This window comes from Pelodiscus sinensis, chromosome 1, assembly GCF_049634645.1.
Source record: "Pelodiscus sinensis isolate JC-2024 chromosome 1, ASM4963464v1, whole genome shotgun sequence".
NCBI lineage: Eukaryota > Metazoa > Chordata > Testudines > Trionychidae > Pelodiscus > Pelodiscus sinensis.
This window is the reverse complement of record NC_134711.1, coordinates 51,946,450-51,962,365: the sequence shown is the minus strand read 5'-3', so window position 1 is coordinate 51,962,365 and position 15,916 is coordinate 51,946,450. Positions and strand designations below refer to the sequence as shown.

General features: G+C 39.1%; 1 protein-coding gene across 26 annotated transcripts in view; it reads right to left on the bottom strand.

Moving 5' to 3' along the window:
* Positions 1 to 15,916, bottom strand: part of NRCAM (neuronal cell adhesion molecule) — a 283,739-nt gene that overhangs the window by 65,058 nt on the left and 202,765 nt on the right. For all 26 annotated transcript variants that reach the window (XR_012904139.1, XM_075929879.1, XM_075929866.1 and 23 more), the window contains 5 exons: positions 5,965 to 6,108; positions 4,045 to 4,156; positions 3,546 to 3,712; positions 3,303 to 3,450; positions 1,247 to 1,371 (listed from right to left, as the gene is read on the bottom strand). Coding sequence is in view for 25 of the 26 variants with exons in the window: in XM_075929879.1 (XP_075785994.1) it covers positions 1,247 to 1,371; positions 3,303 to 3,450; positions 3,546 to 3,712; positions 4,045 to 4,156; positions 5,965 to 6,108 (696 nt within the window). In the remaining variant the exon portion in view is untranslated. The remainder of the gene's footprint in view (positions 1 to 1,246; positions 1,372 to 3,302; positions 3,451 to 3,545; positions 3,713 to 4,044; positions 4,157 to 5,964; positions 6,109 to 15,916) is intronic.

Sequence of the window (15,916 nt, the reverse complement as noted above, 5' to 3'; positions counted from 1 at the left end):
AACTAAAACTGGCATTTTGCTTATCTCAACCTTGAATAGATAGTAACAACAATTTTAGAATACCAGTACACTTTGGTTTGAGACTGCTGCTAGCTTCTCTCATTAATATTCACATAGACTATATATTGAAAATATACCTATAAGTTGGGAGATGATAGACACTGGATTGAAGTAAAGCTGGTTAGAGAAATAAAGGACAGAGAGCTGCCTTCTCAAACACCCAGGTTACATCTACACAGGAGCATTATTTTGGAATAACTAATGTTATTCCGAAATAACTTAGTGTGCATCTACACTACAAGCCTTTATTTTAAAACAGTCTCAAGCTGGAGGACTTCTTACTCTGACTCAAGGTAACCCTAATTTATTCCTTCAACTTCCTGCTATATAGACACCACCAAAAGCCAAGTTAAGCTATTTCGATTTAAGCTACACGATTGACGTAGCTGAAGTTGCATAGCTTAATTTGACTTTAGCCCTGCTATGTAGATGTACCCTCAATGAACAGAGCCAATAACTACTAGAAGTGTTTAAACTCCTGGGAATGATCCTGAGCTGGACAAGAATGCTGGTAAGTAGGAGCATCTGCTTATCTGGATATTGATTCCTGAAAAAATTGGTGTCCCAAGTCAGCAGAAGGCACATTCAAGAGTCATAACCATAGTACACTTCACTCCAGCAATTCCTGGCTGGTGGACTTTATACTTCATAATAACTGGAGGCCTAGCTAAACTGAAAGAAAATTAGTCTAGGGAAAATCCTGAAAGCAAGAGTGAAAGTTATACACACATGATATTCAATATGTTGAAGCAGAATACAACTACAGGAGATGGCAAGAACTTCGAGACAACCAGTGTTGGTGCTGAAATATTCTGCAGTCACTGGTTGACTACACCAGCTCAAGTGCTGTATGGTTAAAATCCCATCCAGCATGAGGTTGACATTCTCCCATGGAAGACAATACTTCCTGTTAGAACACTTTCTCTTAAATAGCTTGTTTGGTTCATACTTGACCTTCTGCTTCATACACTACCCTAAAATAATCAGACAATACAGACAAGATTGAATATCATTTATTTTTATCTTAAAATTGCACTGAATGCCCAAAGAGCATATATGAGTTGGAATGTTTTAATTTATTTTATCAAACTCTATTAGTGGCTGCCTACCAAATCTAGTACTACATTAACAATTTGTACAAAACAAACACGGCTTTGCCCTTACAATATTTTAAAAACAATCTTACCAACAACAGTGAGTACGGCACTTGCAGAAACACTGTCCAGGGTGGTGTTTGCTACACATGTATAGGTTCCATCATCTTTATCGGTTACATTCATAATGGCCAAGCTGTCTTTATGAATAATAAACCTGCAAACAGTACATTCAGTTGTGGACTTTCATTATTATAATAAAGTTGTGTACAAACATTACCAAATCCTAATGGTGGCTTAATATTTTTGTGGGTACTAGCAACATCTCCATAGCCTAATGTAACTTCAACATTTGCATTGCTACTACACTTTTGCTAATAGGTAATATCAGTATTCAAATGTTTTCTTTTCTGAAAGACACCTCTCTCAGCAGTCGATTCAGATCTCTGATCTGAAAATGTATAGTACCCAAAAAGCGTTGCTCTGTGCATTTCAGAAGTTAGCAGAAGCCTTTAGTTCTAACTGTAGCTGCAACATGATATTCATGTTCTCCAAAAGACAAAGCAGGAAACATCAGGCCTGCTGATGGGGGTAGGGGTAAAAGATTCCAGGGTCTGGTGACACAAAAGGGCCCGGGGTTCTCAGCAGCAGCTCCAGAGCCCAGGGTCCTTTAAATACCACTGTAGCACCGCATGATACACTGTGGGCAGCTCTGAGGGCTGCCTGGAGAGGGATGTGTGTGTGTGTGCCATGGTGCGGCTGAATGCTCCTTCCAGGAGCAAGGAGCTGCCCTCCACACTTGCCCAGAGGCTTGGCAATTCTGTCAGGCTTGCAGTAAGCAGTATAGACAAGTTAACATTTGCACAATATGAACTTCAACCTAAGATCCCTATCCAAGCATTACATTTACTTCCAGATAATTTATGAAAAAATTAAAGAGTGAAACCTACTAGTGATCCCTGAGAAATACCAGCAGAAACACCACCATGATGATGACTCCCCATGTACAACTACTTTTTAAAATCAGCTAGCCATTACTTAACCCATTTAATGTGTGCTCTATTGATATTACATAGCACTATTTTTTTTTACTTATGTCATTTGGTACTAAATCAAATGTCTTTCAAAAATTTAAGTATATTATACCATTTTATACATTATATATATAATTCTTGGAGATTTCAATTTTGATAACATTTTAATATATATATGTATGTCTTGGAGTTTACAATAATTATATATCGAGAGCGAGATAGAGAGAAATCTCCAAGAATGATATTACATTTGATGTAACCTATTTTGACTAGCATGAATTATATTGCTGTTTTTATTAACTGAATCCTGTATCAGCTTTCCATTATTTTCTTCGGGATTGATGTCAGTCTTCTTGGCCTATAGTTATGTGGATTATCCTTTTTGTATATGTGTTCTTTCTGAAATAACAGCATATTAACACTCTTCCAGTATTTTGAAATTTCTCTTGTCTTTCATAATTAAAATGAATACCAGCAGGCCAGAGACCGCCTCATGCAGTTCTCATAGGATTCCTATGTGAAAGTTTTCTGAATCTATTCATTCTAAAATGTTTATTTCTAGCAGATGTTGTTTAATGACATCCTTAGTTATTAATGGACGAGAAAGTATTTCAGCCTCCTCCTGTGATACAAGTACATCATTCTGCTTCTTTCCAGATACAGAGCAGAAATATTTATTGACCTCTTTCACAGTGCCTGCATCAAAAATTTACCATCTCTATCTATTAATGTGTATATACCATGGCAATGAATCCTTTTGTTCCTTATATACTTTTAAAAGCTCTTATTGTTTTTAGCACCAACCATGAATTTTTCCTTGATGTCTTGGGATTCCCCTATCCATTTTCCACTATTCATATTTTAATGTATATTGATATCTATTTTTCCCATTGGTTAAATGTTGCTTTTTCATTTTAATTGCTTCCTTCACTTTGCTACTGAACAAGGATGGGCTTTTAGAAAAGACAAACATGGGTCTGGATGTTGTTATTGATTAGACTTCTTGCGGAAGACTTATCACAAGACTTGTACATTTCAGATGAAGAGGAAAAACAGTAACAAAAATGAATCTAAAAGTACAATTATAAAAAACAAAATAAATAATTATCTGTACCTTTCATCCTCTGGCAGTTCACCATTATCCTTCAACCACGTAATAGTTGGTATTAAGGTACGATCGTGTTTTATAGTACACTCAAAGGAAACCTGGCCAGCCCTTTGAACGATTTTGTATTCAGGCTGTTTAATAATCATTGTTGGATCTGAAATTTAGAGCTGCTATTAGACATTGAAATTATTTGACATTCTGGGTTAAACTGTGATTAGAATTGATTCAATTAATTGACTGGTTTCTTACCTTTCACTTCCAGATGGACTTCATTTTGTACCTTTCCTAATTTATTCCTTGCTACACAGGTATATGTGCCAGTACTATCCTTTTGTGCCACAGGAATTTCCAGAGTTCCGTTGTCATGGAAAACATAAAGATCTCCATGCAGGATGCTCCCTTTTACTCCCTTAAACCTGTATAATAAAAACAGCATCATTATCCATAATCATGCACTAATTCAATCATATTTAGTGTTAGAAAACCAAATTTTAGAATACTACAAAAGAAAATGCAAATGTCAAATAAACCCATATAGTGAAATTTAAAATGTAAACTATTAGTAATTTATTTACATGTAAATTACATAAATAATGTATTAATACTGTAATCAGGTAACATTTAAAAAGAGATCCCTATTTTATTTTTAGTAAAGGAAATATAAAATAACCAAAAAAATTTGAACAAGTGATTTCAAGGAAAATATATGTCTTTTCTGAAGTAGTTATACATAAAGACTATAACTTACCATTCAATTTCAGGAACAGGTGAACCAAAAAAAGCACAATCTAGCAACGCAGGATTATTTGCAATGACTTGATATAATTTATTAGCAGGAGTCAGAATTCTTGGAGGCTCAGCTAAAAGTACAACAAAACAAATTTTGTTTTATCTCTCTCTCTCTATATATATGACATATTGGATTACAAATGAAGAGTAGCATATAAAATTACACATTTACATTTCTTCCTGATGTAACATAGGGGCTCAGTTTAGTTCTGCTGATAGTCTGTAAAAGCTGTAATTCAGGGGTTTATCTCTGTTACAAGTAAATATTTCCTTCTTATTTAGCGAGCAACAGCGATAGGCACCAAAGCATGTGACTTCACTGGAAGAATTCAAGTTAGAAAATGCTTGAGAAAAAAAGAAACGAGAAACAAGGTCCATTGGGCCAAATATCATTACCCCAATGCAGATGACTGATTTGGCCACACAATTCCTAGGAGGTTCTACAACCTCTCGGTACAAAAAAGCTACACACACCAAGACTCTTTGGTGAAGTGCCTCTCTGTTCACAGGAAGGCACTGAAGGCCACATTACTCACGTCCAGAGACACCTTCTTAGGAGAAGGCCTCTGAGTCGAGCATAACTAAATCATCTTGAAAGCACATATTCTGAAACTGCATCTTAAAACCTTTTTGGATCCTTTCTGAGAAAATTTTAAAGGCATTGCAGGCTTTAGCTGTGTGTCCTTTACCTTTTTCATGGCTATCTGAAGCCATGTTCACAATAACAAAAATATTTCAAGGGAACATTAAAAAAATGAAAAATTAATGTAAACCTAGTTCCAATTAAACAACTCTCTACAGCTATTTTTGTTTGTCTGGCCTAACAGAGAACAGGGACAAGATGATTTCACGCCTGCTTCAGCAAAGGGGAAGGACAAAGTCAGGGACAATTTGGGTACATCTACACAGCAGCATTATTTCGGAATAACTGGTGTTATTCTGAAATAACATAGTGCACGTCCACACTACAACCTTTACTTTGAAATAATGTTGCGCTGGAGGGCTTCTTACTCTGAGTTATGGTAATCCTCATTTCACAAGAAGTAAGGCAAGTTGAAGGAAGAGTATTCAACTCTTCCTTCAACTTCCTGCTGTGTAGACAGCGCTAAAAGCCAAGTTAAACTATTTCGACTAAGGATGTTAAATTTAGATTAATCAACTCATGAAATAGTTGATGCAATTTGCATTGACTATTTGATTAGGGCACTATTTGATAAGGGCACTTCTGCCTTATAAGTAAGAGCCCTGCCGGCTCTTCCTACATTTCAAAAGCAAAGCGTGCATGGGGAGCACGCGGCAGGTGGGGGACTCCAGCAGTCCCACACTGGCTCTGCATTCCCTGCTTTTGAAATATACAAGAGCCCAGAGGGCTCTGATAGAGGCAGTAAGGGGAGGGGGGGGGAAGCGACTAGTTGTGTTGACTATCCGATAAGCTAATTTTGACTTAAGCTATGCAATTGACGTAGGTGAAGTTGCATAACTTAATTTGACTTTAGCCCTGCTGTGTAGACGTACCCTTAGAGAGTGTGGGATATTTATGACCTTCATCTGTAGAATGAGGGCTCAAGGAATATGCACAGTGCACTCAAAAAAGTCTTGTAGTTGTATGATTGGGCTTAGAACCTCTACAATGGTGCTCTGTGGAGCCCATATCTGAAGGAGAAGAGAGAATTGTGTAATAGAGGGGGTTGATAAGTAATCATAACCACTTTCAATAAAAATATTTATTTTATTAACATTTCTGTTAATTTAATCATCAATATTTTTTCTTGTACTTACCATTACATACAGTTTAGATTAGATTAAATTATATTAGGCAAATTTACTAATAAGCAACACTTAATTAAGTTACAGATGAAAAATGAAAGATTGATCTTACCCAAAACATTCACAAATGCATTTGCCAGCAAGTATCCATATTCATTAGAGGCATTGCACTGATAAACAGCACTCAAACTTTCTTGCACATCAGAGAAAATAATGGTATCCCCATCAACTTTTCTGCTAGGATCTTCTGGAGCAACTATATGGGTTTAAAAAAGTGTATTTATTCTTTTTAAATTGTAATTAAGATGATGAGCAGTACATTTGTGAAGAGAATGAAATATTATGAAACACTGAAGTATTTCTTGATTCCATCTCCCCAGACTTCCCTTCGGTGATTACTATGACATGCTTTAGAAGGTTATCCAGATTCTGTACTATTAGTGCAAACTGGATACTGCCCGCTATTCTTCTATGATTAATACCAAAGGCATGTTCTCTAGGTAATTTGAAGAGGAAAACATACAGAAATATACCAATAGATGTACGAATCAGGCAAAAAAAGATACATACACAGATATCTAATGAGTGGGATAAGGAAAAGCCCTCTTAATGCCAATAGAAAAATAATTTATAAAGATGGGGAACTTTAAATATTCTGTGGACTCAAAGTGTTCACATGTTCTGCTATTCTTAAACATAAATATGTCGAAAACATACCATAAAAATAGCTTTCCCCTCATGAAAATTTCCTCACATTAAACTACTAAATGTCACATAGGTTAGTTCTTTGTCAATAAGCTAAGAGCATTAAGGAAGTGATGTCAGTGATTCAGTAGGTGGCACTCTTTCCTCTGAATGATCACAGAACCACATCCACTTCTAAACTGTTCTGTAGTGCTGCTGTGTGCTATTAAACAGCTGCTGAATTTTAGAAGTGGCACAAGATGCTTTGGGATGAAATATAAAATGCTGAGTAAAATAGAGATACATTATTGAAGTTATTGGATCAAATATTACTCAGTTATCCACGCATGACCACCATAAATTGGGTGGAGTTGCATGGGTGAAACTGAAAATAGAATCTAGACAGTTAAATTTTGTTGCATAAAAATACATAAAACTACACTTTAATGTGTTTGCAGTCATCACATTTTTGGTAGTATCTCCTGGGTCTATAGCCCTTGATTTTATCTGTGCATTTGAGAACATAATTAAGCCTGCAGAAAGCATTGCCAAAAATATAATTCAGACTAGATCTGAACAGAAATAAAAAAATCCATTTATAAGGACAAGAAAAACATCCACAGTTAAATTAGCAAGCATTTTTAAAAATGATACAAATCTTCATGCTTCAAGGAGCAACCTAACTTCTAACTGAGAGGGCTTAGGAAGAAATTCCCCATACAGTTTATGTCACAACTGCCTATTATGGGTTCTTTCCTTGCACCTTATATTAAAACTTCTATTACTGTCAACTGTGACAGACAAGATATTGGACTAGAAAGATCACCGGGCCAGTTCTGTTTCTCATCATGACCCCCTTTCCCCTTCCTGGTATATTTCTGTATGGCTCTTTTCTCACTCTAATTCTAAAATATAAAATGCACCAATTTAATTAAATCATGTTTTAAATAAATGCATTTTTTCCTATCTGATTCTAGGCTCAGAAATGTTTTCTTTCTTAAGCCCAGGCCTTCTCTACTACTATTTCTGGGCCACAGTCACTCTGCTGCTGGGGCCAATCCCCTCTTGCTTTACTTCCTTTTTGTACCAAAAGTTTTACATGTTCTCATATTCTATTTCAAGACACCTTTTAACTTAGCTCTGTCCATCACCTATATTTCAACTGACTAAACTATCTGGCTGTTTGGTTGTTCACAACATCACCACTTGCCTCTACTTCATAGAATCCTACTTTTTTAGTACTAAGTAGTCCTGTTTCAAAACATTTTGCCAAAACTGGCCCTACTAAAAATGTGAAGGAGCCAAGCTATTTCACATCTATGTCAAAGATCTTAATTTTGGGAGGACATTTCAAACCAACAAACTGAAATAGATCCTCTCCCATCCAAATTAAATGCTTATACAAGGTCATCTCAATATAATCTCCAAAGCATGTTTACTGTGCTAGGCCCAGATCCTGCAAAAGCAGTTTTGGGCTGTGTCTAGACTACATGGCTCCATTAACGGAGCCATGTAGATTAGGATTGTAGGCAAAGGGAAATGAAGCGGCAATTTAAATAATCGCCGCTTCATTTAAATTTAAATAGCTGCTGTGCTGAGCCGACAAACAGCTGATCAGCTGTTTGTCAGCTCAGTGTGCTAGTCTGGACGCTCCGCGGTCAACTTCAAAGCCCTTTGTCGACCGCCCCGTTATTCCTCGTGGGATGATCAGCTGTTTGTCGGCTCAGCGCGGCAGCCATTTAAATTTAAATGAAGCGGCGATTATTTAAATTGCCACTTCATTTCCCTTTGCCCAATAAACAAATCTACATGGCTTCGTCGACAGAGCCATGTAGTCTAGACATACCCTTACAGGCAGACACATATTTATACCTGTTGAGATATCTTGGTAGGATGAAGGACTTTGAACAGACTGGAAAAACACATACGTTTATGTTCCTGTGTGAACTTAAACAACCACCCAGGCATCTTTATATGGAATGTGTGTATTTCATGTCATGCACTTAATCAGACTGACTGTACCAACATATAGTTTAGGATTTTCTGTAACGCTAAGACTTAAAGATTCTTTTAGGGTATGTCTACACTACCCCGCTAGTTCGAACTAGCGGGGGTAATGTAGTCATCTGTAGTTGCAAATGAAGCCCGGGATTTGAATTTCCCGGGCTTCATTTGCATGAAGCTGGCTGGCGCCATTTTTAAATGCCGGCTAGTTCGAACCCCGTGCCGCGCGGCTACCCGCGGCACGGAGTAGCTAGTTCGGATTAGGATTCCTCCACGTGGAACGAGGAGTACAGTTAGTTCAGATGAGGAAGCCTAATGGTTAGAGTTGGGTGAAAAATGGAAAAAAATCCACAGGATTTTGCATTTCTCTCTGAAATTCCTGATGAGCTGTATTTACTGTTGGATCTCCTTTGTTTGGCACCTTCAAGACCTGACCCATCCCGAATGAGGGAATTTTCTGGATATGGGGAGATCCCCTGCCACTAGCCTCCCAGGACACTCTCCCTCCCTGCAATTGGCTCTGCTCTGGCCCCACAGCCACTGGGTTCCAGCCTGCAGGGTTTAGACTTGGTCTCCGGCCTGCTGGAGCTCCCCAGGATGGAGTTCCCCAGCCTCTGCGGCCCTGCTTCTGCCCCACGCAACCTGGGATCCCCACCTGGGATGGGGCTCGCTTGTCCCACTGCTGCCTTGCCAGCCAGGGCTCCCCAGGGATGGGACTAGTTGGCTGCCCAGCTCTTGCCATTCACCAGTCCCAGTGTTCGCTTCCCCACCTCCATGGCTGTGTTTCTCCTCTGCCCGACCAGGGATCCCCTCTGGGACAGGGCTTTCCTGTCCCGTTGCTGCCCTGCTCAGCTAGGGATCCTTGGGGATGGAGCTCCCCAGCCGCATGGCCCCCCTGACCAAGGCTCCCCAGGGACATGGTTTGCAGTCCCGCATGCTGGAGCTCTGATCCAACAACATCCGTGGTCCTGCTGGAGCACAGATGTTACTGAACCAGTGAATCCTGGATTTTGGAGGTTCACCCTGTATATATACAAAATGCAGGAAATTCAAAGGTATGATTTTTAGAGAAATAGTCAGTTGAGTACAGTACGTGGCATGTCCAGTACATATACACATATATAAACTAGCAAACAAAAGAACAAAAATTTGCTCTGACTGCCAAGGGAAAATCCCTGACAATAAAATACTAGGCCCTCAACTAAAGCCCACTGAAGTCAATTGAAGTCTGCCCATTGATTTCAATGGGCTTTGGATCAGGCCCTAAAATGAGGTTGAATAATCTTGCCAAAGAAATGGTGCAAGTTACATTGCCTAATATATTTAACATTGGGCTAGTCAATCATGTAACTGATGTTCATTAGAGAATAACCCCTAAAATGGATAGCTTAAGGTGTATTTTTCCATCTCTCGTTTCCATGAATTTATGATTTATTACTACTACTGCTACTACTACTACTATTACTAAAATTGTCTAGCAGTTGAATATTCCCAGAATCACTAAGTGACTTCCTCATATTATTTCCAAATCTGCAATGAAGAAGCCACATTTGAGACTCTCTGGAGCACACCAAATATTAATGTCATAGAACAGCTGGCATTAAATGTTCTCAGCTGTGTTTACTTAAATGGTTAGTCCCACAGGGCAGGGACCTTGTCTTTTATTTGCCTGTAAAGTGCAGTGCATGCCCAGGATACTATACAAATTATTGTCAGAAATACGATACTTGGAACACAACCACATTTTGTAGGGTAGGCTGCTAACTGTGTTTGTGTCTGACAGTGAAGGTGATAACAAGTATGTTGATGAGATGCTCAGATGGTGCATTGGTGATTCCCCTAGGCTAAAAGCTAATCCAATATGATAGAAGAGAAAAGAAAATACAGTAATTCGGCTGCTTGACTACATATCAATGAAAATATGTATGCCTTATCTTTCTGCTCATTCTGGAAAGTAATCTTATTTTGATCAATAAGATGTTACAAAAAAAGGCAGTAAAAGTGGAGAAGAATTTCTCTTTGAGACGGAATAGCAAAATTAATTACTTTAAGTGCCTTTAGATGCCAATATCTTCTGTAACTTGGTACATCTGCAAATCAAGAGCAATCACTGCTGTCATGCTTTTGAAGTGAGCAAGCAGAGTATCTGACAAATCTTTCAAAGATTTTTTTTCTTCTCCAAATAAAGTCCATCTAGATAGTGATGGGGTACGACGATAGGGTGCAGTTATACTTAATGCTTGATATTAACAGTGTAACAAGGAAATGTAAACTGCGATAATTCATAATCTCTTGTTCAAACAGTGATAGTAACATTTTGCATCACAGTAAAAAATTAATCATTCAAAGAAACAGACAAATACTTGATATGAATGTTAAAACAAAAGGAAAAACTATGTAGCACTTTAAAGACTAACAAGATGGTTTAATAGGTGATGAGCGTTCATCAACTATTAAACCATCTTGTTAGTCTTTAAAGTGCTACATAGTTTTTCTTTTTGTTTTAGCAAGATCAGACTAACATGGCTGCCTCTCTATTACTATTGATAGGAATGTTGACACTGAACATATCTCATCATAACTATATAGCCCAGACTGTCAAAAATATTTCTCATAGCTTATGCACATTTTGTAGTGAATGTAAACACTATGGAGGCATATCAATCATATGTTTTATAAATGTAATTCCTAACAGATGGTGCTGAAGACCAACTTTAGAGACAGCCAACACATAATCAATATTCTGAGGATACAATAGATACTGCTGTTGTTTCCGCTTTGGAATAGAATGAATACTCACACAATAATGATAATCAATCTTTCTTGTTCACAAAAATTGAAACATTTTGCCCTTGTCTAGCTACTATGCAGAATGCTGTCAGTCTTTGCAAATTTTGGAATGATCTAAATATCTGTTTTACAGCCACTAATGCTAAAAGTAATGCTACTATTTCACCCTACATGCCTTTTCCTCCAGAGGATCGCATTCATAATAAATATGTAAAAGTTGCGACCATATCCATTACTTGCCAGTCATTTCCCTAGTTGAAATTATAAACATGTGATCCAGTATTGGTGAAAGGAGCTGAAACTATAACAGTGAACTAGGATCATGGTTAATTATGTACATAATTGTAGTAACACTATGCCTTTTGTTAACTTTATTTGCTGTACATGATAGAATGGGGACAATATAATAAATATGAAATAAAGAGCAGCACAAGAGAAGAATGTCCTAGTACTTATTAAGTAAATGGATGGATCAGCATGATATCATAATCAGAATAATCCATATCTTTGTGTCCTCCAGGTTTCTCATAGTATGGAGTCACAGTATGCTCTATCTGAAATTAACTTCAAAAACTATCGAAAATCTACACCATCCAACAGCTGGATCTGGCTGTTCTCCTGCATATGTATTGTAGCTGCAAAAGAACAAGTGTTACACTTATATTATGTAAACACTGTACTTGCTATTCAATACACGACATAGGTGTATGATGACCTCAAAGAGTTAAGATGGCCACAGAGGCCAATTAACTGCATAGGCTACACCTGGACAAGCCAGAAAGCAGGGATTAATTAAGACATGAGGCTCAGCTGGACAGAAAGAGGGGAGGCCTATATAAAGCTCCAGATCTGAGAGCACAAAGGGATGCTAGAGAGACAGACTGTAGTCATTTGCTGGGAGAAGAGAAGTGTTTTGGGGCTATGGAAACAGGTAGCCTACAGTTACTCCGTGGGAGGAGAGAGTTTGGGCTGATAAGCCAGGGTGATGGGAGAGACAGAAAGGCACAATAAGGTTGGGGAAATGTAACAAGGTATGGGGTATGGCAGACCTTGGCTGCTGATAAAAGGGTCCTGAATGGGAACCCTGAGTAGAGTGAGCGGCTGGGTTCCCTCACCAGCCACTGGGGAAGTGCCATGGACCAGAGAGCAGAGAGTGGAGTGCCTGGGACAGATTTCCTTAGAAACGTTGAGACTCTAGATGGTGAGGACCTCAGTGATTTGGCAGAGGGGGGGGGGGGGGGGGGGGGGGGGGGGGGAATGCAGCTCCTGGAGTGAGAGAAGACAGACAATGGGAGATAATGATGGACAGGTGAAGAGATCACCAGAAGAGGACACAGCACCTTGAAGAAGCTAATTTTCACAGCCACCAGGAGGTGCTGTCACCTGCAATGAATGTGAGAGATTGTGGACCATGAAGGACAGTATAAGGCAGTCACCCACTATACTGGAGTGTGGAAGGCACAACAGAAAGAAAGTGCAAGAGACAATGAAGTCACAGTCTACTTTTTTGCTGAGGGCACTTTTACCCTCCCAGCCTGGACTCCAGAGTTTTTGCCTCTGCAGAAGAGGACTGGCAAACAGAGGAATGGAATGGATCCAGATCCTACTGTGGCAGCTCCTGCAGAACAAGCAAAGACAGTGGAAGGCACATTGGTACTTGCAAAACTATTTGACATGGCTGGCTGAACAAGCACTGTATTTATTTAAGATCATGTGGGAAGAAATTAGCAGAGGTTGCAGAGAGTAGAAAAGAGGCACCAGGGCCAGAAGCCTGGCCAAAGGAGCATTGTGTCTGCAGGTGAAGGGGACAACTGTGTATGTAAAAATTCAGCGAAAATAATAAGAACCAAGAGTTTCTCTTACCAAGGGCTATGAAACATTTTCATTAATAGAGATGAAAGGGTTATCCTTTCTGTTTTCAATTCAATATAGTATTATGTGATTACAAAGAGAGACTGAATAAAAATATCATTTTAATGTGAAAAAATGATATAAGCATGCAAAGAACATACCAAGTGAGGGTAATCAGTTTTTTCAGTACACTACTTCCTTCAATTTTGAAATGTGTGTGTTTAATATTTAATAGCTCAGCCTGTACTATAAACCACTGAACCAATAAATTAAGTCTTTTGTGCAGTATCACAAGTGCCTTTCTGAACTCAATTGTGTCAGTAGTTCCCCCTCCAATTAATTTGGGTAGTTACTTCCTTAAAATTTGAGGTACTTTATGCCTGATTTCCCTTTTGTAAGCCCATGCTGACCTTTAAACCATAAAACACTAAAGATTGTGCAGAAGTATGAATAATGCAGTACTCAACTGTTAATTGAAGCACAAGGCAAAACAGAGACAGGGTTTGAACTGGATATTCTTACACATGTAAGTTACCATAACTAGCTTCCACTGGACACTCATAAAAGATTGCTCATGTGAGTAAACATTGCAAGATCAGGCCCTTATCACTCCAGATAATTATAAAATCAGTTTCTTCTTAAAAATGTGTGATAATTAACTAAAAATGAACTAATGTTTATTTCTTTTAGAAATGATGTTTACCACAGATAACAGACTCTGAGGGAGGATTATTTTAGCTACTAATAAATTATTTTTAAAGTTCTTAGTATTTTTTCCTTTTTCTGCATGATGTTGCCTTTCTAGTTTGTGCCTACCCCTCCCCCCCCCATCTCACTCCTTGATATTAGGACCTTTGCTTTAACTGAAACTCAGATGAGAGGGTCTCTCTTCACTACTACCCCCTCCATTTTCTAAGAAGAAATCAAAACCAGAAGTATTAAGCATCTCCCAGGCTGTATTTTCCAACCGAAAACTGAAGTGCTTGCAAACAGATTATTTGGCCACAGGAGGTGCATTGTGGGATCTACAGCAACAGAAGGTCTTTGAAATTCAAATGTAGCAGTTTTGCTTTGAAATGGTGCCAGGGGTGTAGTTCTCCCAGCACTGCCCTGCAGCCCAACCAGCTGCTTTAGCTTCATTATTTTACCATGAAACATTAGAAATACAACTGGAAGTGGGACTCACCCACCTGAGTATTTGCTATGAACCAAGTGAAAGAGAGGGCATGCTGCATTTGCAATCACACAGAATGGCTTCAGATATTTTAAACTGGAACATTTTCCTTTTAGAAGCTGCAGAATTCACATGTACTGTATAGCACACTGTCACTTGCCTCCCTTGATCTTCTGCACTCCCTCAGATGCCTTGTCACTTAAGTTACACTTTGCAGTGGAGCAGTCAGCTAAACTCCCAGTTATATATTTGCAGTTGCTAAGGAAAGAGGGCTAGTGGAGGGGAAACAAAACTCTGCTAGAGTGAGAGAGATCTTGAACTTCCAAAAATATCAGTGACACCTCAGTATATAACAGAGATGGATGGTGGATTCTGATTGCCAGAGAAGGTAGACTGGAACAATCAATGACAGAAGAGGGAGATAACAAACCGGTGGGGATAGAGTGGAGGGGGGGCAGATGAACTGTAAGGGCTGGAACACAAAAAAAATCTATTTAAAATTAGAGGCTAAAGGAATGAAACAGATGGAGAAAGTAAAGAAAAAATTGTGAAATGGGTATAAAATGTATATGATCAGCTATTAACCTATTTGAGTACTCTTATGAATGCTTTGAGATGTACTATTTAATCTCAAGGTTCTGTGACTGATTTAGCCATGGTGACCTAGCAATTTAAAATGTATGTTACAATCTTAATCAAATCATGTTTATCTAGCTGTTCCACGCACCTTCCCTGTAGGGGTGATAAAATTAGGTTAATTTACTAATTGAGCAGAATTTTTATCGACTACTTGATTAGTCGATAGGGGCAGGCAGCCAGCTCAGTCCCAACTTGCACTGGGACCAAACCCCACTGCAGCTCTGCAATTTAGAAGGCAGTAGGAGCTGGACAGCCTTCCCCCCAGCTCCTTCTGTGTTTTAAATTGCAGAGCTGCAACAGGATTTGGTCCCAGACCCGACCTGAGTGGGGACTGAGCTGGACTGCCTGCCTGCCCAGCTCCTACTGCCTTTAAATTGCAGAGCCACAGCAGGATTTGGTTGCTGTTCCCCCCAAGGACAGAGGTTGCTGCTAGGGGCTGCTAGAGACTGCAGTGAGGAGGGGAGCTGGTGGCACCACAGAGACAGTGTTGGGGGGAACCGTCTTTTAAGCCGGTTCCCACCAGCACTGGTTTCTGCATGTCACTCCCCCCGCCCCGGCTGCCTCTGATACAGAGACAGCAAGCGGACGGGGAGGAGGGGGAATGTGAGTAGTTGATTCAATTAGCCAATAAGCCCAAATTTATTGGGTAGTCAACTACTTGCATATATCCCTACTTCCCTGGTGAATGTTTCTACCTCTCCCTCTGCAGATAACTGGCTTACAGCATTATTCCTTAACTTCTCCTTACAGTCTCCTTTTTTGTCGCATTATTAGCTTACTAGCTGTTTTCCCGAGACCAACTATTTCTCGTTTCCAAGAAGTTTTACATTTATCAGGTATGGTTTTTCTTCTCCCTTTTGAAACTTTTTTGGATGGACTCTTGACTCCTGGGAGGACTGCTTTATCTTTCATAATCTTTGCA